The 21,283-nt window shown below is 38.3% G+C and overlaps 1 protein-coding gene across 1 annotated transcript; it reads right to left on the bottom strand.

Annotated features, from left to right (window-relative positions):
* Positions 1–326: 326 nt before the first annotated feature.
* Positions 327–5,741, bottom strand: sp7 (Sp7 transcription factor). Its single transcript, XM_051713107.1, has 2 exons — positions 5,595–5,741; positions 327–3,322 (listed from the first exon to the last, which is right to left on the bottom strand). Exons 1-2 carry the CDS (start codon positions 5,613–5,615, stop codon positions 1,997–1,999), a joined length of 1,347 nt encoding a protein of 448 aa, XP_051569067.1. The 5' UTR covers positions 5,616–5,741; the 3' UTR covers positions 327–1,996.
* Positions 5,742–21,283: the final 15,542 nt, after the last annotated feature.

Here is a 21,283-nt window from a genome sequence, read left to right as displayed (position 1 = left end):
TCTTTGTGTCGTCTGAGAGCTTGGTTTTGTTTGTTCTGCAAAAACAATTAAAGCATTTGTTGAGCCATAGGATAGCAGGATATAGACAGAGCAGGAGCAAAGAGAACACACAGGGGAAAAAGTTAGAATACTATATATATAAGAAATATTTGTGTGGTTGGTATAGCATGTGGAAAACTTATGCATTCCTTTACTCATGAGCCAAACATTTCAAAGCACTGACACTTCCTTGTTGGAAAAAAAAGGCTTTACTCACACTTTGTGGTCAACATATTCAAGCAGTCATACATACTGATTTATTACATCCTACATTCAGGATTTCTGGATTTAATATGCTGGTGTGATTCTGACACAGTAGTGGATTTTCAAACCAAATCTCACATCATGACATTTGTCAGGACACGTAGATGTCTTACAATGATTATTTTTACATGAACTGTGAATAAACATTGTTCTCTAGGCCTTTGTGTCTAAACAATGAAGATTTTGTGTAATTTAGATAATTTCAGAAATGTTTTAAAATATTAAAATAGATGGATAATTGCAGAACAGGGAAATCTTATATATATATGTGTTATGTTATGTATATTGCATATATGTTTCCTATGAGCTTTCCATTAGTAATTTCCATTATTCAACCTAATTGTGATTCTCATTAGATTCTGCTCACTGTAACACAAATTTTGTCATTGCAAAAAGTACTTTAATACAAGTTTTTTTTTTTTATGTAAATGAATATTGAAATGAATGCACTGTGACATTATTTTCAAGAAAGTTGAACATGAACATGTGCTTCATTATCACAACAATCTTGTCTCAGTGCAAGAAAACAAGGAGAAAGGGTCCTTACCATAATTTTTAATTTCTCTCTCTTAATACTGGGGTGATATATGACCTGGACATGTTCTTGACACACTTTGTAAAATTCTCATGATTAAAAAAAACCCTCAACACAATCAAATTGACAGGTATTGCGTTGTCTCGAGTATTCTTTGGCTCTAGAGTTTACTGCTTTACACAGCTATTTGCATTGTTTTCAAGGCGTTGCACAACCCTCCGAATTTAACTAAATTATATGTTTACAATTTGACTTTAATCCATGTACAATGGGATAAATTCATAGAAATTGTTTTTCACCTTTTAAATTTTACTTCACAAAATGACATGCATGTCTTTTTTAATATTAAATGTCTTTTTTGAAATACTTTTGGGTTATAATTTTTGGTCAAAAGAACTTTAAATCTGTCAAAATAAAAAATAAATAAATCATCACATGAATGAGAAGAATTAATTTATTAATAAATGACTCGCCTCCGAACCAAGAACTTGGTTTCCATTCAGCAAAACCATTGAAACACAGCATAGTCTCCAGACTGTTCATAATTTAAAACATAAATTAAATTTTATGTAAATAAGAAATTAAATAAAACATTGTAAATGACAGATCAATAATGAAATAAAATAATTTGGTTCACTGTACACCAGATTGCCTCTGATTATGTCCTGATCAAGTCTATGCAAGAAAGTCTTGTACAAAGGATTACAAAAATAAAAGAAATTAATTTTAATTAAATAAACAGGATCAAAAGGTCGAAATGTGCATCAACTGAGCCCAAATGCTACACTGAAAGCAAAGAAACATATGCAATCTACTGATTGTTGGGCTTCTAAAACATCTGCCCCTGAAAACTCAAAAACAACACTTAAAGAACATAATAATTAAAACTTAATTCATAGATAAGCTTAAAAATTAATACGAAGAGTCAAAATCATGAAAAAGAGTCTCAAAGATGTAGACCACTCCAGTCAAGGCCACTCCAAAAACCAGCAGTTTTCACCTTTTGTTCCAGGAGAGAAAATTTGTGTTCATGGTAAGCTGCTATGTGGGGACCACATTCAACAAGCTCCTAAAAAACATATGGTAAAAAAAAAATTTATGTTTTTTTTTGCGCTAGGTTTCAGTCTTTACACACCTCCACCATTCCAACGCATACTGTTATATCTCCAGCAATCTACTGCTGCTGTCCACACTATTTCCTGATGTCTTTTCTTCTCCACCAGCCGTGGGATCCTGCATGCCACTTGCGGACCCCGAAGGAGCCACTTTACTGGAGTCCGTTGGTTCCTCTGGTCCTCTGGGATCCGCCTCCTCTTCCGCCCCTTTTCCTTGCAGACTAGCTTCCGTGTGGGTCTTCTGATGTTTGCTCAAGTGGTCGCTACGAGTGAAGCGTTTATTGCATAGCAGACATGTGAATTTCTTCTCCCGCGTGTGGGTGCGCACGTGGCGCTCTAGTTCATCAGAGCGGGTAAAGCGTTTTCCACAGAACAGCCAGTTGCAGACGAAGGGTCTTTCGCCCGTGTGCCAACGCAGGTGGGCTTTGAGGTGAGAGGCCTTGCCGTAGACCTTTCCACAACCGGGAATATGGCAGCTGTGGACGGGCTTCTTGCGCAGGGATGCAGCAGATGCCCCGAGCCTTTCCAGCTCTTGGCAGTTTGGGCAGTCGCAAGAGGATCTACCAGTGGTGGAGCCCCCCGTGTATCCACCAGAACCTCTAGCTGGTTTAAGTCCCATGGAGTTGTCCAGGATCCCGGAACTAGCCACTGGCTTGGGCTTGTACATGTCCTGCGGGAGCATGTGCTGTGAGGTCTGAAGCAAGTGTGAAGACGAGCTTAGACCCACGGAAGGGTATGGTGCTGTATTGAGGGGCGTGAAGTCAGGGGTATAGCTGGACATCTGAGCGTTAAGGGATGCTTGGGAAGCCACCGGTTGGAGGGGTGCTTGGAGGTTGTCGGATTGAGGTTGCCCAGCACTAAGCCAGTTTGAGTTGGTGTGGACGTCCCACCAAGAAGAAGTGGCGTTCGCAGGAGCTGCCGTAATACCGGGGTGGATTCCCTTGTACCATGAGCCATAGGGGTGCGTCATATCCAAGTAGGTGTTGACGCTGGTCAGGCAGTCCGCTGTGGTATGGGTTTTGGTCCCTAACAGTGAAGGGTCCTGAGCGGCAGTCGAGGTCTGGAAAGTTGAGAAAGGGTTGTAGTCAGAGCCATATGCTCCCATTGAAGTTGGTGGAGGGCTACCAGTTGGGGTTAGCAAGCCACCACCGGAGCTGAAAGAGCCGCTGTAAGTGTCTGCTACGCCCTCACTGCCTCGACCATTCTTGGGGGTCTGGAGTTCAGAGGTCATGCTGTAGGGTTTCTTAACTGGTGCTGTGTTTGCTGCTTTACCGGGTGTGGCAGAGTCTCGGACCGGACTGGTGCTCCCAAACTTGTTGCAGGTGGCGGTTAGCATAGCCAAGGGACTGGATCCATAACGTGTTTCCTCCTGAGAAGACAAAAATAGAGCTTTGATCAGACAAAATCCTCTCTGAAGACCTGAAGCAGACAAACTGTAGACAACTGCTCAAACATTTGTCTTGTTTTCCAGTAAAAATATCGAAACATTCTTAAAGCAAGATAAATTTACTTGACAAACAAAATGACATGAGATGTTTTGTCTTGTTTTCTGAGAAATCGAACAAAATTTTATAACGTTTATACTGATAACCTGTAAAAACGAATTGCCAGTGGGGTCAGATAAAAAACTTGATTCAAAGGGAAAACAAGATTATTTTTCTTACCCCATCGGCAAATATTTTTTTCTTGTTATGAGCATAAATCCCACCAAATTTTGTGAGATTTCTCTGAAAACAACACTTGATACCTTATTCCATTCTGCTTCTCAAGTAATTTTGCCTTGTTTTAAGGATGTTTTGACATGTTAACTGGAAAATAAGACAAACATACTTTTTTTGTAGTGCAGTAGTTGTCTAACATCTCCTTTTGTGTCCCATGGAAGAAAGACATACAGGTTTGAAACAACATAAGAGTGAGTGAATCAGAATTGTAATTTTAGGGTGAACTATCCCTTTAAATTAGCCATTAAAATATCTTTCTGCCATTAAAAGGTTGAGCAACCTTTATTTCTGTGCTGTTAGCCAAGAAATATTGTGTCACAACCACACATGCAGTTCCTGTTTAACATGTTTACATCTCTATAGTGACCATCTGTGCATGAAAAACAGCCAGCAGATTTTCAACAATGAGATTTTGGTAAGAAGAATAAACAATTGTTTAGTCGTCAAACAAACACTATTTTCTTCCAATTCTGTTGTCGATCAATGTGCCAACTGTGCATTGAAACACAATTAACAGAATCAAAAATGGCTACAATTGAATAATAACAGAAAAATAATCAATGCTTTTCAATAACATTGATTATTAAATTAACACTGAATGTAAAAAGTATCATTCCACATGGATGCAGCCACAGAAAAACAGGTGGTAACCATGTTTTACAATCAGTAATGAGTAATTCAAGATTAAACAGCAAAACACTTCGGTTTAGAATGTTAAATTAAAATGGCGATTGATATGGTCGATTAAGGATAACCCTCACGTTATAAAGCAAGACATTAACACAAAATGTCACCTTAAAGTGAACGACTCGTCGCTTCATTAGGAATGCCAGTGGTCTACCCTACTTTCCATTGGGAAGTTAGGATAAATGAATGAGGCGCAGTGTGTGTGATGATATTTCCCGCTGAGTGTGTGTGGTTCATCTTGGCATGAGTTCTGCACTCGTTTCCAGGTTAATTGCTCCCCATTACCGCATGGAGCTTAAACTTGATGCCTGCATCCAAAACCATCACCACAAGAGTTTAAAGTCTCCTAGTTTTTCATAATTCACGGTCTAGGTTGCAGACTGGCCTGGGAGCGTTTTGATGATCTTGCAACAAACCTTACACTCTTAACAATCAAGGTTCTTCAATGGTTCTTCACAAAACCTTGGGTTCAGCAAAGATCCCTCTTCTTATCAAGAACCATTTTTTTACTGTATAAGTGTCTAAAGTTGTAATATGCTTCTTTGGACGTCATTTTTATATTTGAACTGAACAACTGAACAGGAAATGAACATAACATCAGACTGTAAAACCCATTGTGGTTCTAATTGTAGGGTACAATGAGGATAAAGGCACATAAAATGTATCAAGATCGTGAAACTAGGTTTCTTTTCATTGAATATTGATGAGGCAACATCAATTGTGCAATAGTGCAAAATTTGTCATCTTATGCAAATAATTGTATGACAGCATTATTTTTTGAGTAACAAATTAAGATAATGCTTATTAAAAATAATGACTTCTCAAGTATTCTATAAACAAATTAATCTCCATAAAAAAAGAAAGAAAAAAAAACATATATATATATATATATATATATATATATATATATATATATATATATATATATATATATATATATAATTAAAATGTAATTAGATATTAGATCAAAGCACCTCAAAATCAAACTTTAGACATTGCATGCAATAATCTCATGGATCAGGAATATTTTGCAGTGCAAAGTGACAAACAGGTGTTGCGGTTTTAGTCCCGTTGTACCCTAAATGTTATTTATAAAATTTCAACTTTCTTTATAACATCAAATATAGGCTATACTATCTCTGCGTGACATTTATTCTAATCTGATACGTCCGATATAAACTAGAGGAATGGGCTATATTACTCAGGTCTCAGATCAGATTGCATGATTATTACCTCCAGAATCGACGCAGCCATCCCGGAGGAAACAGATCTGTGAAGTTCAGTCCGAAAGGAGGAGAGAGAGAAGCTCGCGGTTCCGGTGAATGAGTGAAATAAACTCCGCACGAGCGCAGCGACTCTTCTATCGGGAGACCCGGAGACCCGGAGACACGCCCCCTAATGACACGAGAGAGAGAGAGAGAGAGAGAGAGAGAGAGAGAGAGAGAGAGAGAGAGAGAGAGATGTACTTCAGTTACAGTATTTTATTTATTTATTTATTTAATGTTCATAATGTCTTGTTAAATACTTACTTTATATTGTACAGTGTATACTGTTATTATAGTTTTTATTTTATTTTATTCATTACCTGGCACCTTATTTTTCAATTCTATTGTTACTGTTATTTGCTACTGTTTTATTATTATTATTTGTTTTGTCATTATCTGTTTTGTGTATTAATGCTTTGGCAATATTGTATGTAAACACAATCATGCAAATAAAGTGTGGATGTGTGTCCATTATTATGGCTAGGTTAATTCTCAGGTTTTTTGGGTTTTTATTCTAAATCCCATATTTTCATTCACACACACACACACACACACACACACACACACGATTATATATATTAGCCTATTTTTTAAGATTTAAACTTTATAAATTTGCAAAATTCCATCAACTTGAATTGAGTAATCTATAACCAAATACAAATAAAAAAACCAAATATTTATTTTTATTTAATTTATTTAAAAATTGAATTTTGTTATGAAATTTAAATGTGTAAATCTTTAAAAAAATAGGCTAAAATATTTTTATTTTTTTCTCACTATACAGTGAGTATTTGTGTGTGAGTATTGTTTATTAATGCTTTGGCAATTTGTAAGTTTTTACAATGGCAATAAAACTTCTTGAATCTTACTTAATATGCAAATACTTCATGAATATGCAAATAATGTGATCATTGCCAGCAAGACTTCACTTTGAGTCACTGTGGAAGAGTTTTCAAATTGTCACATGTGAACATGGACTTGCATGTTATCAAAGAACCGAGAGGTAAAATGATGAGACTTTCAAATGTGATCAATACTTAGCAAAATGGTTGTGTTTCTCTTTCTTTTTTATTTTAAACTGGCTGTTTTACTGATATGACATATAGGAATATGATTCATGGTGCCTGAAGTTTGACTGGCCCAAGCTAATGTTATTAGACACCAAAAGAGTCAAGAAAGTAGAGAAAATGACCCTAAACTTCAGTGTGTGCCAAATGAGAATGATTTCACAGGGTGAGACGAGCTTCAGTGAATGTAAATGTGAGCATGCGAAGATACAATGGCCTTCAGTGCTGAACAGTACTCAAAAAAAAAAAAAAAAAAAAAAAAAAATGAAGAAAAATTCAGATTTACACATGTCAATTTCATAACAAAATTGCATCAAATTAATCTTAAAAAAATAAATAAAAAATAAAAAAACTAAATATTTTTTGTTTTATCAATTTAATTTGCTTAAAATGTACACAAATAAACATGATGGATTTTTGTTATGAAATAGAAATGTGTATATTTTAAAATAGGCTAAAATATTTTTTTGAGTGATGCTAGTCAAACCCACTCTAATTTCCTTTATTTCTCGCTTTTCTCACGAGCAGTGCAATAATGTTATGCTGTCAGTAAAAAAAATAAAATAAAAAATAAACATTTGAAACAAATCCTCAACCAATCTGAAAGACAGAAACAACTTTACATTCTGATGTTATGTGGTTTACTATGGTTAAAATGCTAGCAAACCTGTTTTTTGTTTGTTTGTTTGTTTGTATGTTTTAGGGCGAAATTATGTCTTTTGGGATATAAAATCCCAGAAAACCTTAAAATGTAATGTTTTTGGCCCAAATCTAAGTATTGCTGATACTTACAATGCATATTCAAAATGAACGTTCACTCTTGTCAATTTAACTCAATCCTCCCTTGTTCATTTTACTCCAAAAATGCATGTATCCAAGTGAACTTAAATTAACGTTGAGTTGAGTTGTTTCAACACATCCAAGCTTTACTTAATCTACAGCATGTGTTGGTAAAACAAATATTTTTTGTTTGGTTAACTGGAACTGTGCAGGGGATTTCTAATTCCCAACAGGCTTTGCATGCAATTGATAGGGAGAGTAAATTGTTAAATTGAGTTTTATATAATGTGTAATCTTTGTGCAAAATGAATGTAAAGGGAGAGACCTGTTAGTGTTTGTGTTGAGATTTAGAAGAGTTTCTGTTATGTTGTAGTTTTAGGGGTTATCATTGTGATGAAAAGTGGAGCTTGAGCTTATTTTGAGTTCAGTTCATATGTAAACAAACAGCTCAGCTTTTGTGGTGATTTACTTGATTCTTCTGATCAAACTTTTCATACAGAATGTCCGCTCGTATCTACGGTCTGAGCACACAGCATGTATACACTGCGCAGAAGTTGTCAGCTGTTTGAGTTTTGCTCTACATCTGGCTTATAGACATCTATCAAGTAAATAAACATTTGGAACGGCCTTCCGACGGCCCATCTTGGTTTTGAGTGTCCTTGTGGGTGTTGCTTTTTCCAAAATGAGGGGAGAGAAGATTAAAATTGTTTTCAAAAATAAAACATGCAATTTCATTCTTTATTTTCTCCCTTAATTACAAGGCACAGTCAGAGCAAGCTTGTAGTTTGTAAGAGTTTGGCCCTCACAGTAACACACAGACTATATTTAGCAGTGTGCTCTTCACATGACCCTGTGTCTTCTCTACCTCTCCGTGCACAAATGCAATACACACAAACATATTCATGCACACATTAATTTCTGCAATCATAGAACTGCACTACACTTGCTAATTAGATTGGTGCCATAGGAGGGCACTGTTATTTCTAACACGACATGAATCACATTACTGTCAGAGACAGTGAGGACCACACTGCAGTGATTTATTACACATTTAAATGTTAGATTAAGTCATTTTTGGACCCTAAGCAGGCTTGATTCACAGTCTTACTTTAAATGTTAGTAAATAAGAAAGTAATCTCATCCATGTTTGAGAAGAACAGCTGAAGCACGGTAGATATAGGAGCTATTTGAAGACTATTATATCCAATGGTGGGTTGTTTTACAACCCCAATTCCAAAAAAGTTGGGACAGTATGCAAAATGACAATACAAACAAAAATGAGTGATTTGTAAAATATATTCACCCTTTGCTATGTTTAAAGCACCACATCTACATATTATATGATGTTTTATCTTGTGAATTTCATTGTTTTTTTTTATGTACAGTAATTTCAAATCAGATGATTGCAACACGCTCTAAAAAAGTTCGACAGTCGAGCGTTTACCACTGTGAAACATCCGCATTTCTTCTAATAACACTTATTAAGCATTTGGGCACAGAAGACACAAGATTGTTAAGTTTAGAAAGTGGAATTTCCCCCCATTCATCCGTTATGCAGGTCTTCATCTGCACAATTGTACGGGGTCTTTGTTGCTGTATTGTACGCTTCATAATGCGCCACACATTCTCAATGGGAGATAGTCAGGACGGCAGTCATGCCAATCTAGCACCCGCACTCTCTGATTACACAGCCATGCACTTGTAATCCGGGCAGTATGTGGTTTGAAGTTGTCCTGCTGAAAATGCCGGGACGTCCCTGGAAAAGACAGTGCTGGATGGCAGTATATGCTGCTCCAAAATTTGTACATATCTGTCTGCATTAATGGTGCCCTCACAGATGTGCGAGTTACCCATGCCATGGGCACTGACATACCCTTGGCTCATATAGACACTGGCTTTTGGACCTGACGCTAATAACATGGATGGTCCTTTTCCTCTTTGGCCCGGATAACACAACAGCTGTGTTTTTCAAAAACTATTTGAAATCTGGACACATCTGACTAAAAAACACAGTTCCACTGTTCTACTTTCCATCTAAGATGAGACCGAGCCCAGAGAAGTCGGCAGCGCTTCTGGACAGTGTTGATGTATGGCTTCTCCTTTACATAGTAAAGTCTTAACTTGCATCTGTGGATGCAGCAGCGAGTGGTGTTGACTAACAAAGGTTTACCAAAGTAATCCCAAGCCAATGTTCATGATATCCATTACAGATTAATGATGTTTTTTAAGACAGTGACATCTGAGGGATCAGAGATCACACGCATTCAGAAGTGGTTTTCGTCTTGTCCTTTACGCACAGAGATTTGACCAGATTCCTTGAATCTTTTAACTATATTGTGCACTGTAGAGGGTGAAATGCCCCAGATCCTTCCAATTTGTCTTTGGGGAACATTGTTCTCAAAGTGTTGGATTATTTGCTGAAGCATCTGTTGGCAAGTCTTGAATGATCCTTGCTCTTGAAGGTCTAGGCTGTTTTTGGAGGCTCCTTATATACAATGACACGATTGCCTCACCTGTATAACATCTCCTGTTTCACATCACCTTATTTCAACTCGTCAAATTTTTATTAGTCTTAAACTGTCCCTGTCCCAACAAAAATGAAATTCACAAGGTAAAACATCATATAATGTGTAGTTGTAGAGCTTTCAATATAGCAAAGGGTGAATATAATTTATTAATCACTCCTTTTTGTTTTTATTAGCATTTTTCATACTCTCCCAACTTTTTTGGAATTGGGGTTGTATGACGTTTAGCTCATATTTGAAGTGAACTCAAAAACAGTGTACTACTAAGGGCGCCTACACACTAGAGTTTATGCTGCATCAGTGAACACGCAAATACTTTTCAATGGGAATGGTGTGTCGCATGGAAGAGGAAAGTTGACATAAAAGTAACACTAAGTCACGCGAGCAATTGATAATATTTCGACTTTTAGCGTAACCCACTTTTATAGCTTTTTCCACCAAAATGTTGGTGAATGATTCACTGTGAGCCGGTGCATGACCAGGGGGTTCAGGAGTTGGCTCGATAGCAGATCACCATTAGCCCCTGCTGGTAGATGCTGGAACTGCACCTTGTCTTAACGAGTCTTAAAAATTGTTCACACTGAACACATTTTTGTGAAGTGTGAACGCATTTTGTTCCATTGTTTTATTCCATGTTGACATGCACTAGATAGACATCTTTGACCTTTGCAGCACATCTAGTTTTTTTTCAATGTCTCGTGCAAAACCACCGCTTTTTTAAACGTCGTGTCAGCTAAAAAATAAAGAACCTCAACTATTAAAAGAGCGCCTCGAGACACGTGGAGTCACGAGGTGAGTTGTGCGTGGATGCTGCGGAGAATAGCGTGAAGCCTCCATACGCGCTACGTTTCCGCGGTAACACGCTCAATAAGCCACGTGATAAGATTCACGGATTGACGGTCTCAGACGCGGAGGCAACTGAGATTCATCCTCCGCCACCCGGATTGAGGCGAGTCACTACTCCACCACGAGGACTTAGAGCGCATTGGGAATTGGGCATACCCCCCCAAAAATAATGTGTTTACTAATGTTAATGAATAGAACCATATTGTACAGTGATAACAAAAAACAAACAAACAAATCTGTATTAAAATGATCCAAATAACATGTTTTTTAAACCTTTGAGGGAATAAGGTCATTTGTGGCATAATGTTGATTACCACAAAAATTCATTTCGAATCGAGGTTCCAGTGAGGCACTTACAATGGAAGTCAATGGCGCCAATTTTGAAGGGTTTAAACGCAGAAATGTGAAGCTTCCAATTTTATAAATGCACTTACATTAATTCTTCTGTTAAAACTCGTGGATTATTTGAGCTGTAAAGTTCTTTAAATCGTCATTTTTGTGGGAATACATGGCTTACAGTGTTACGTCGTCATGGCGACGAAGTTGTAAAATTGTCTCTAACTTACCACAGATGCGGTTAGTAAGTGATTCACAGTAAAATCATGTTAACACACATATTGTTTATGTCTTGTGTCAATACTTTTGAAACAGTGAGTATTTTAATGTTTACAGATTGACCCCATTGACTTCCATTGTAAGTGCCGCACTGGAACACACATTTGTGCTTTTTTTTACATTTTTATTTATTTATTTATTTATTTTTAAGAAAAAGAGAGACAACTCAAAATTATTTTTTGTGGCAATCGACGTCGACTGAGCTTAACTTGTATTGAACCTGGACTATTCCTTTAATGTAAAAGTTACGCTAAGTAATCAGTTCACAAAATATTTTTTTGACAGACATGGAAAATAGTCTGGAGCCGTTATACAATGCCATATACTGTACACTTTAAGTAGGCCTGCTTTAAACGAAACTGGTATAACGTTATATCTCCTGAGCTATGAAAGAGCAACCGAGCAATTTAATGTTCCTTTGCTGAATGCCACATAAAGAAAGCTGAATCATTGTTGATAGTGTATAGTTTCATATGTACATGAGCATTACAAGAAGAGCTGTATAGTGTGAAAGAATAAATAAGTTAAAGAAAATGGCTGTCTCTTTTGCTGAGCGTGTAAAGATTTAAAGTGTAGATCGCAGTGCCACATGTGGACGGTTCAGAACGGTTTGAGGGATCTGCCTTCACCACGATTTGCATGTGGTTTCCCCATTTGAGCTAATAGCTTTCCTATTCCCCTTTGAGGATCAGAAAACCCACACCCTGAACGGCAAAAACTGCAAGGAGAGGTGCAGTATAGTGGTAAATAGTGCAGTTGAATGTAAGCAGTTTATTGGGATATCCTTTATCACGCTGAAGAGCAGTAAATGGTTTATCCCACTAACAGCTTCCTTCAAAGCGGTGCGAAAGAAATCTATAATTAGAGATTCAGAAGGAAACTGAAGGAAAACATTTTGTGTTTTTATCTTTTCTATTTTTGAATTTTACATTGACATTTCTTCCTCTTTAGGCGAAGTAATGGGTTGTAAAACGCAAAGTAGATTAATGCGTTAACGAGGGGCGTGCTGCGCTGGAGTTATAAAGTGGTCGTTCCTAATAATTTACATCTATAAGATTTAGATCAGTGTTTGCTTCAGGACCCAGATTTTACATTGAACATCAAGTGGCAACCAAACACAGTACCACTGTACCTTTTCTAGTCCTTTTTGTTTACTTAGTGACTGAGAAATAGCAAGTTGCTGTTTGAATTTATGTTTACTAATGTTTAATGTACACTACCTAATATGTTTAATGATTTGATTTAGCAAAACATGCAATAAGTAAACCAAAGGTAATCAGATTAAATTAAAAAGTAGACAAAAAGTTGTCTAAAAATGTCATGGTCTCATGAACATTACGTGACCATGGCAACATTTTTGCAAAACAAAATTGCGTTTTTCATTACATGTCCCGGTAAAATGTCCAGCGGGGGGCGCCAAAAGCGAGTGAAATGGCGTCGTAATCAGACGAGGTTTTTAAGGTGAATATTAGATGGAGGTTTTAATGAGTAAAATGTACCTCTCTAACCTAAAACTTTAACCTAAACCTAACCAATCGTGATCTAAACCAAATGCGAGGTGAACCAAACAGACATCCTTACCCTAAACCAACACCTAAACCTAACTGATATTGATCTAAAAGCAAATGCGACATGAAAAGCACATTTTCTGACGAAACCATGCTATGTTGAGTAGCTTCTATGACACTTTTGTCTCACATGTCAGCTTACGTACTTGACTGGGCTCAAACCGCGGCCTTCAGTCCAAAGTCCAACACTCTATCAGGTGAGCTACCGCGGAAACTAATCACATTGGAATAAGTGTGTAAATGTAAGTGAGTCTGTTAAAATGTATCGTTTTTTCAAATGATGCATTATAGTAAAAGTGTTTCGATATCATAACTCAACAGTGTGAGATTGAGCAAAAAAGAAGTGTTTGTAAAGTCATAATCAGCAGTTGTACTCGTTATTTGTGTCAAAGAGAATAAAATACACAGTTGTTGTAGCGCCTCTACTGTTCATTTCACCAGGAAACTGCGGCGAAATGTAGAGCACGGGACGTAAAAGTCAGTTTCCAAAAGTGTAGTTATAGGCTATGTTCAGACTGTCAGTCCAAATCCGATTTTTGTGTGTATACAACTGGAATCTGATCATATTTAGCAAGTCTGAATGGCAAAAAAACCCCCACATGAAATACGATTTTTACAAATCCGTTTCAAGCTACATTCATTTGTGGTTTGAAATCCTATTTCAAATTCTATTTCTGGAAATCCATTTCAGTCTGACCACTCTGATCAGACCTCAAGTGGCTTTTTGCTGTATGCCACTTTGTCCAGTTATAGTAACATTTATTCTATGATACTAGGTTGTCCAAATTTGCCATTTATGGGTTGCGACATACCAGTTGATAACCACTGAAGTAAAGTACATACAGTGCATTCAGAAAGTATTCAGTCCTCTTCATTTTTTTTTCACATTTTGTGATGTTGCAGCCTTATGCAAAAATGCTTTAAATTATTTATTTTTTCACATCAATCTACACTCCATACCCCATAATGACAAAGCAAAAACCAGATTTTGATAACTTTGCAAATGTATTACAAATAAAAAAAAAACTGAAATATTTCATACACTTTGACATAAGTTCTCAGACCCTTTAATTCAGTAGTTGAAGCACCTTTGGCAGCGATTACAGCCTCAAGTCTTTTTGGGTATGATGTCCTCCAGACACTTGGAACTGAGGCCAGACAGTTCAATCTTCATTTCATCAGACCAGAGAATCTTGTTTCTCACAGTCTAAGAGTCCTTTAGGTGCTTTTTTGCTAATTCCGAGCTGGCTTTCATGCGTCTTGCACTGATAGCCCATAAAGCCCAGATCGGTGGAGTGCTGCAGTGATGGTTGTCCTTCTGCAAGTTTCTCCCATCTCCACACATGATCTCTGGCGCTCAACCAGAGTGACCATCGAGTTCTTGGTCACCTCTCTTACCAAGGCCCTTCTCCACCGATTGCTCAGTTTGGCCAGGCGGCCAGCTCTAGGAAGAGCTGCTTCCCCAGATCTGTGTCTTGACAAAATCCTGTCTCTGAGTCATGGCTTGGTTTTTGCTCTGATATGCATTTTCAGCTGTAAGACCTTATATAGACAGGTGTGTGTCTTTCCAAATCATGTCCAATCAATTGAATTTGCCACAGGTGGACTCCAATCAAAGTGTAGAATCATCTCAAAGATGATCCAGAGAAATGGGGTGCACCTGAGCTAAATTCCAAGTGTCATAACAAAGGGTCTGAATACTTATGTCCATGTGATATTTCATTTTTTTTCTTTTTAATAAATTTGTTATCAAAAATCTGGTTTGTGCTTTGTCATTATGGGGTATGGAGTGTAGATTGATGTGAAAAAAATAATTTAAAGCATTTTTGCATAAGGCTGCAACATAAAATGTGAAGAAAATGAAGGGGTCTGAATACTTTATGAATGCACTGTACATTTGCATCTTTGCATACATAACATTAGCTGAGCAGTAGCTCTGAAAATGACAAAATTCTGACTGTACTCAATCAAGCTACTGTATTTTTTTTTTTTTAAATGTTATTCCAACAAAAACTGAATGGCATTCCTTTTTACATCCATGTGGAGTCATTGTGACTGAAGACTGTACCATTAGCTGAAATTTACAGATATTATATATGAACGACGGCTCTTTCAGCATGTACATGTCTTTGACTCTGTTTTACAGCTTTGGTTTTGTAAGGTCTATATGCTTTCAATATTAGTCTTCGTACCAGTGTACCAGGGATTTCAGTGTGGTTAAATGGGAATCAATGGAGTAATTCTCCCAGAGTTCCTCATGGAGCCTGTGCCCTCAAAATAAATTTAACTTCTTAATAACGCTACCATGCAAGGAAAAAGTGAAATGATTAGACGTGTGCGAGTGGCTTTGGAGATGGAAATGTGGTAGGAGAAAGATACAAGGTCAGGAACAAACTCGCCTCAGAGCGAGATGGCTTTTCCAGGCTGTGTGGTCACAGAAACGTAGGAATTTCAATGGAAAAATTAGTAAGAAAGAAATGGTGAATGGTAGACCAAAACTTAATTTAATCGACAATAGATCTTTCTGGAGTAAAAATGGCTTTGGTTTCGCTTTACGCAGATCATTAACAGAACACAGTCAAATACTCATGAACTGGAAGTCAAACTGTGGGGGGCCCAATGGAGCCAGTATGATCATAACAAAGAGGCCAATTTTATGAATTACTGGTTACTTAGCACTCTAGACTATACTAAACATGGCACCGAACTACCACACTACTGCACTGCTCTCCACCCCCCTTAACTTCACCACAAATGTCCTCCACAAATCATCATGTTTAGTTTGACATCACTCATGTAACTTACTCAAACACAGAATAAGCAAGTTGTTTAAAATGAAAACTCAAAGAAAAATACACATTGCATGGACTGAGAATGAAAGAAATATTATTTTGCTTTATTTTCATGACAATTAAGCTGAATCCCCCCCCCCCACCCCCCCCCCCCCAACTGTAGTGCTGAAAAACAAAAAAAACAAAAAAAAAACAATGATACATTATTAGAATTTGCACATCATTATATAGTATTTGTTTGACTGGCTATCATTTATTTAGCCATAAATCAAAATCTATAATTACAGTCATTTTTACTGTAATACAGTAAGAAATTACAGTATTGCAGTAATGAGAATCTAATGGGAATTGCCATGGCTATTGCTATATATCAGCACATTATTTTCTCGTTACGTTTTTGAGGCATCGATTTATTAACATAAGCCGACATTTAAATTAGAAAGCTAATTTCTGTGCTTTCCAGTTCACTGCCAGTTGGCCTTCAATTTAACGTAGTCTGGCGTAATAGCTTTGGGAGACCACAAGGGGGTGATATAACATTTACTGTACTTAATACTATGCTATCGTCGCCCTACATTTTGTGTTACATTGTGGGTAATTTTATGGCGGATATAAAAATGGGAGAGTTTTGGGGAATTGCAAAAGAAGCGAAGTTTGGAGTCTGGATTCTGGGTTGATGGAGCTGGCCAATACACGGATAAAACAAAAGCAGATTGTAAAAAGCGCAAGGCAGAATTGCCATACTTCAGGAACACAACCAATCTAATATCTCAAATGAACAGGTATCATGGTAAATGACAGGGATATGCATTGTAAGGCAGTGAACAGGTCCAACCTACAATTGCGGAAGCATTGAACCCTAGGAAAACATTATCAATTGATTCGCCACAGGCCAAGAAGCTAACAAAATGTGTAGCTAAGTTTATAGTCAGAGATATGCAGCCATGTAATGTGGTGGAGAGTCCCTTTTTGAAACATGTTAGAGGAAATTAAACCAGAGTTTAAGTTACCCTTCCGGTCACACTTTACTAATGGTGTGTTGAGCTTGAGAAGGCTTTGCAGTAGATTTAAGGATTTGGTGTAGCAACAAGTAGCCCTATTTATATCTGAAAAAAAAAAAAAAGCCGAAATAGATCGATAATCATTGGGAACATTTTGTGATTATGCTTGAAAAAGGCATCAATCCCAAGCCTACTGGAGAGCATTACAGCAATGAGATACTGGTCGGAAAATATGCTTAATTGTCATGTAAAATTAATGTCACATCGCAAAAAAATCTTACTGGCCCTTTATTTCTAAATATATTTTCTTATTGTTTTTCTTCTGATTTTGTGGTGAAATGTGACCCTGTCATGAGTCTTTAAAGTCTAAGTAAAAATAAGCACATTTTACCTAAAGATCCTTCCTTTAAATACCAACACAAAACATGGCAGGTCAGAAACCCACAGCATATGCTCAAGGAGAGCTCAGACCACCCAACACTGTGCCCACACCCTGCAGCTAAAGCAGGCCGACTGTGGTGAAATTTAGCCATTACAAAGGATAACACTGAACTCTGGTCCTAAAGCTGTTTCCACCTCCACCGTAAGTCAATTTTTTCTCAGTTTTACTCAAGAGCACCATAAAAGGCTGGACCACCATCAAAATGATTCATAAAAAGTTATTCTTGTTAGAATTAAATGTGACATTTTATATTTACCTGAGCTAACAGTTTTAGCATCTATTTGAGAGGCCTTTGTCTCAGAATTGAATTTAGGAAGTGATTATAAACACATTTTTCCAGATGTGCATGTTAGCTTGGTGCTGATGCTCAAAGCGAGAGAATGCCACGCAGTCTGGCCTCCCAAATAAAGCTGAATGCTTTCACTTCCACTGGCTCAGGCGAGTGGTCTGAGCGCCGCTCTAAATCCGGAAGCCTGGCTTGAAGTAACTCGCCGTCCCCCCACACAGAGAGCGAGCGCGGTGGGTGTGGCCCCTGAGGCGATGTTTTTTAGGGAGCCCCTCCCGAATGCTGTGCTGCATGCCAGCGCCCAAGGGCTCCAGTCTGCCTGACCAAAGCCACCGCGAGCTACCCACGCCATGTTACACGGACCGGCTTGGTAAAGAACGCCCCCTACTGGAGCTGCCAGAAGCAGCCACTGCTGAGAAATTCCACCTGTAATGTGCATAACACACATAAACACAAGCTCACAGTCACATACAGTCTTGTTAACAAGTAGACAGATACTGTCTGATTCCCATGTCCAGGAAGAGATTTCTCAAATGTTTTACGCTATATACTAAACAGGCACGGTGCAAAAAGATTTGAACAAACTGAATGAGACAGACCAGACTATCAGAGATTTGTGCCAGTAAGCAGCAACCCACCTTTGCAACTACCTAGAAATGTCTTAGTAACCACTCATAACACCCAAGGAACCACTCAGAAGACCCTAGCAAACACTCCAAACACATTAGCAACAGCATAACAATCTGCTAAAAACCACTCAGAATCTGCTTGCAACCACAGAGCAACACCCTGGCAACACCCTAGTAACCACTCCAAACATCCTAGCAACTACATATTAATCTGCTGAAAACCACTCAAAATCTGCTAAAAACCACTGAGCAACACCCTAGCAATTACCCACAACACCCTAGCAACCATCTAGCAATGCATTAGCAACCACTTGGAACACCCTAGCAACCATATAATAATCTTCTAAAGACCACTCGGAATCTGCTAGCAACCCCAGAGCAACACCCTGGCAACCACCCTAGCAACACCCTAGAAACCGCTCTGAATACAATAGCAACCGCATAACAATCTGCAAAGAACTATTAAGAATCTGCTAGTAACCACCTTGTAATGCTCTAGCAACCACTCAGAACACCCAAGCAACCACAGAGCAACACCATAGCAACCACCTAGCCATGCCTTAGCAACCACTCAGAACATTTTAGCGACCACGTAGCTATGCCCTAGCAACCACTCAGAACACCCTATCAAATGAATAACAATCTGCTAACAACCACTCAGAACACCTGAGCAACCACAGAGCAACACCCAAGCAACTACCTAGCCATGCTCTAGCAACCACACAGAGCACCGTGTCAACCACCTAGCAACCACCCAGAACACCAAAGCAGCCACTTAGTAATGCTCTAGCAACCACCCAGAACACTCATGGAACCACCTAGAAACTACTCAGAACACCCTAGCAACCACCTAGCCATGCCCTAGCTACCACTCAGAACACCTAAACAAAACCAAACAATCAGTCCAACCAATCAATCAGAACATCACAGCAATTGCACAGATCATTGCCCTGGCAACACCCTAGCCTTGTGGCGGCAACATGTGCATTTTCTTCACTCACATTTTCTTCAGAAAATGTGAAAATCTAGTTTATGTCGCACCCGTTATTCTTATTCATACCAATAAACACTTGTGTTTACTTCTCAAAGCGAGTCGTTCCTTCACTGTTGGCTTGAACATTATTCCTCGAGTGACCTGTAATTATCTGATAGGTTTTTAGAGCTAACTACTATTTAGTATGTTTGTAAGTGTTTCCTAAACAATCAGACCTAATATGGGACTAATTTAAAGAGTAAGTAAGGGAGTTTTAGCAGAAGTTTGGGGGGCTGGTTTGAATCAGTGGAGGCCTCTCGTTTCAGCTCTGGTTCTAAACCGATCTGCGTGTTTGTGGAAGTGTGGCAGGCGGTCGACTGCTCGGCAGCGCTGTTAATTCGCTCTTTGTTGTGGGAAGAAATGGGGGGACACGGTTCACTGTGGTCACATCTGTACAACGTGGCGGCTGGAGCAAAGAGACACACACATGTATGTACACACGCATACGTACACACATACTATAAATTGTCGCTAATGAAGCTAAGCACTCTATTTATTTAATGTAAGTGCGATGGTTATTGAGGAAGCGAGGTGCGTGACTCAGTGTTAAAACAGGATGATGGGTTTCCATTGTGTAAGGAGGTTTTTAGCAGCTTATAATTACCACATTTACATATGAGAGCTTCTGAATAATAATATGGTGGATATAGTATGTTAGCGTGTGCGTTATTCTGCAACTTTACTCTGTCTGGCTGCCGACTGCAGGGAAAGAGAGAAATCTACTGTATTTCATGGGTAGTTCACATGAAATACTTTTGGGAAGTTGACATGTCCAGCAGTTCCCTGAAGTTTAGTCCCAATGGTCTCCCCATATCTGCGTTTTAACTTTTTTATAATTAAAAATCAATCCAAAATTATGCCATTTAACCCCTTTAAAATGCTTCCGCCAAGCTTCTGCTCAATCTCCTGAAATCCTCACCTAATTGATGTGCTCCATTTCCTCCACTGGTTTTTCAAAGTTAGCAGAATTAGATTCTAAACTGCTGTTTCTGGCCTACAGTGAAGGCAATAATGTGGCCCCTTATTATTTATAATTATGATGCAGCAACTCACTCCTTTTTGAGTCAAGTGTAATCAGCTGTATGTATCTGGTCATGTGACACTCTCCCCACTCTTCACATGACAAATGCCCATTTATTTCAATATAAAAATGTCCCCATCTACAGTACATTTAGATCTATAAAGCCTATTACCCTTCTCATAATTTACTTTACTAAGAGAACGTCTGTCAAATAAATAAAGTGTAAAAGTATACCTGTGCCAGACAGACTGACACTTCATTTATCCCATTTTTTCCAGACTCAACCTACTGTTGCTGAATTCATAATGAGATCAAAGTTCTTCCACTAAAACCAGTCTGTTTATTGAAATTCTAATCAATGCCCCAAGTGGCCAAAGCTGGAAGTGTTGTTGAACGTATGGGCACGTGTGAGTTCCAGTTTCCTGGTGTAATGTCCACAGAGGGGCGCCAAAAGCAAATGTTTTTATTCCAATACAAGTTAAGCTCAGTTGACAGCATTTGTGGCATAATGTTGATTACCACAAAATGTATTTCAATTTGTCCCTCTTTTTCTTTAAAAAAAGCATAAATCTGGGGGCCTGGGTAGCTCAGCATGTAAAGACGTGACTATCACCCCTGGAGTCGCGAGCTTGAAACCAGGGTGTGCTGAGTGACCCCAGCCAGGTCACCTAAGCAACCAAATTGGCCTGGTTGCTAGGGAGGGTAGAGTCACATGGGGTAACCTCCTCGTGGTCACTATAATGTGGTTCTCACTCTTGGTGGGGCGCATGGTAAGTTGTGCGTGAATGCCGTGGAGAATAGTGTGAAGCCTCCACACACGCTACATCTCCGAGGACTTAGAGCACATTGGGAATTTATGAGATTCACTGTTTTGCCTTTAAATCCAAACAATTGCCCCATTGTAAGTACAAGTTTTATTGTACATTTTGTTTTTAAAGGAGGGACGAATCGAAATAAATTTTTGTGGTAATCAACATTATTAGATTCTTTTAATGAACTCTACCCCCAAACCCTAAACCCAGCCGTCAGTGGATTCAAATGTAATCTTAGAA

Source organism: Myxocyprinus asiaticus, chromosome 12 (genome assembly GCF_019703515.2).
Source record: "Myxocyprinus asiaticus isolate MX2 ecotype Aquarium Trade chromosome 12, UBuf_Myxa_2, whole genome shotgun sequence".
Lineage (NCBI taxonomy): Eukaryota > Metazoa > Chordata > Actinopteri > Cypriniformes > Catostomidae > Myxocyprinus > Myxocyprinus asiaticus.
This window is presented reverse-complemented; position numbering and strand designations above follow the sequence as displayed.

What these genes read in the sequence shown, in the direction of transcription:
- sp7 (XM_051713107.1), bottom strand. Translation starts at nt 5,615, where the DNA reads ATGGCTGCGTCGATTCTGGAG. An exon ending in TGGCTGCGTCGATTCTGGAG is followed by an intron (nt 3,323 to 5,594) that starts GTAATAATCATG and finishes TTGTCTTCTCAG; the next exon opens with GAGGAAACACGTTATGGATC.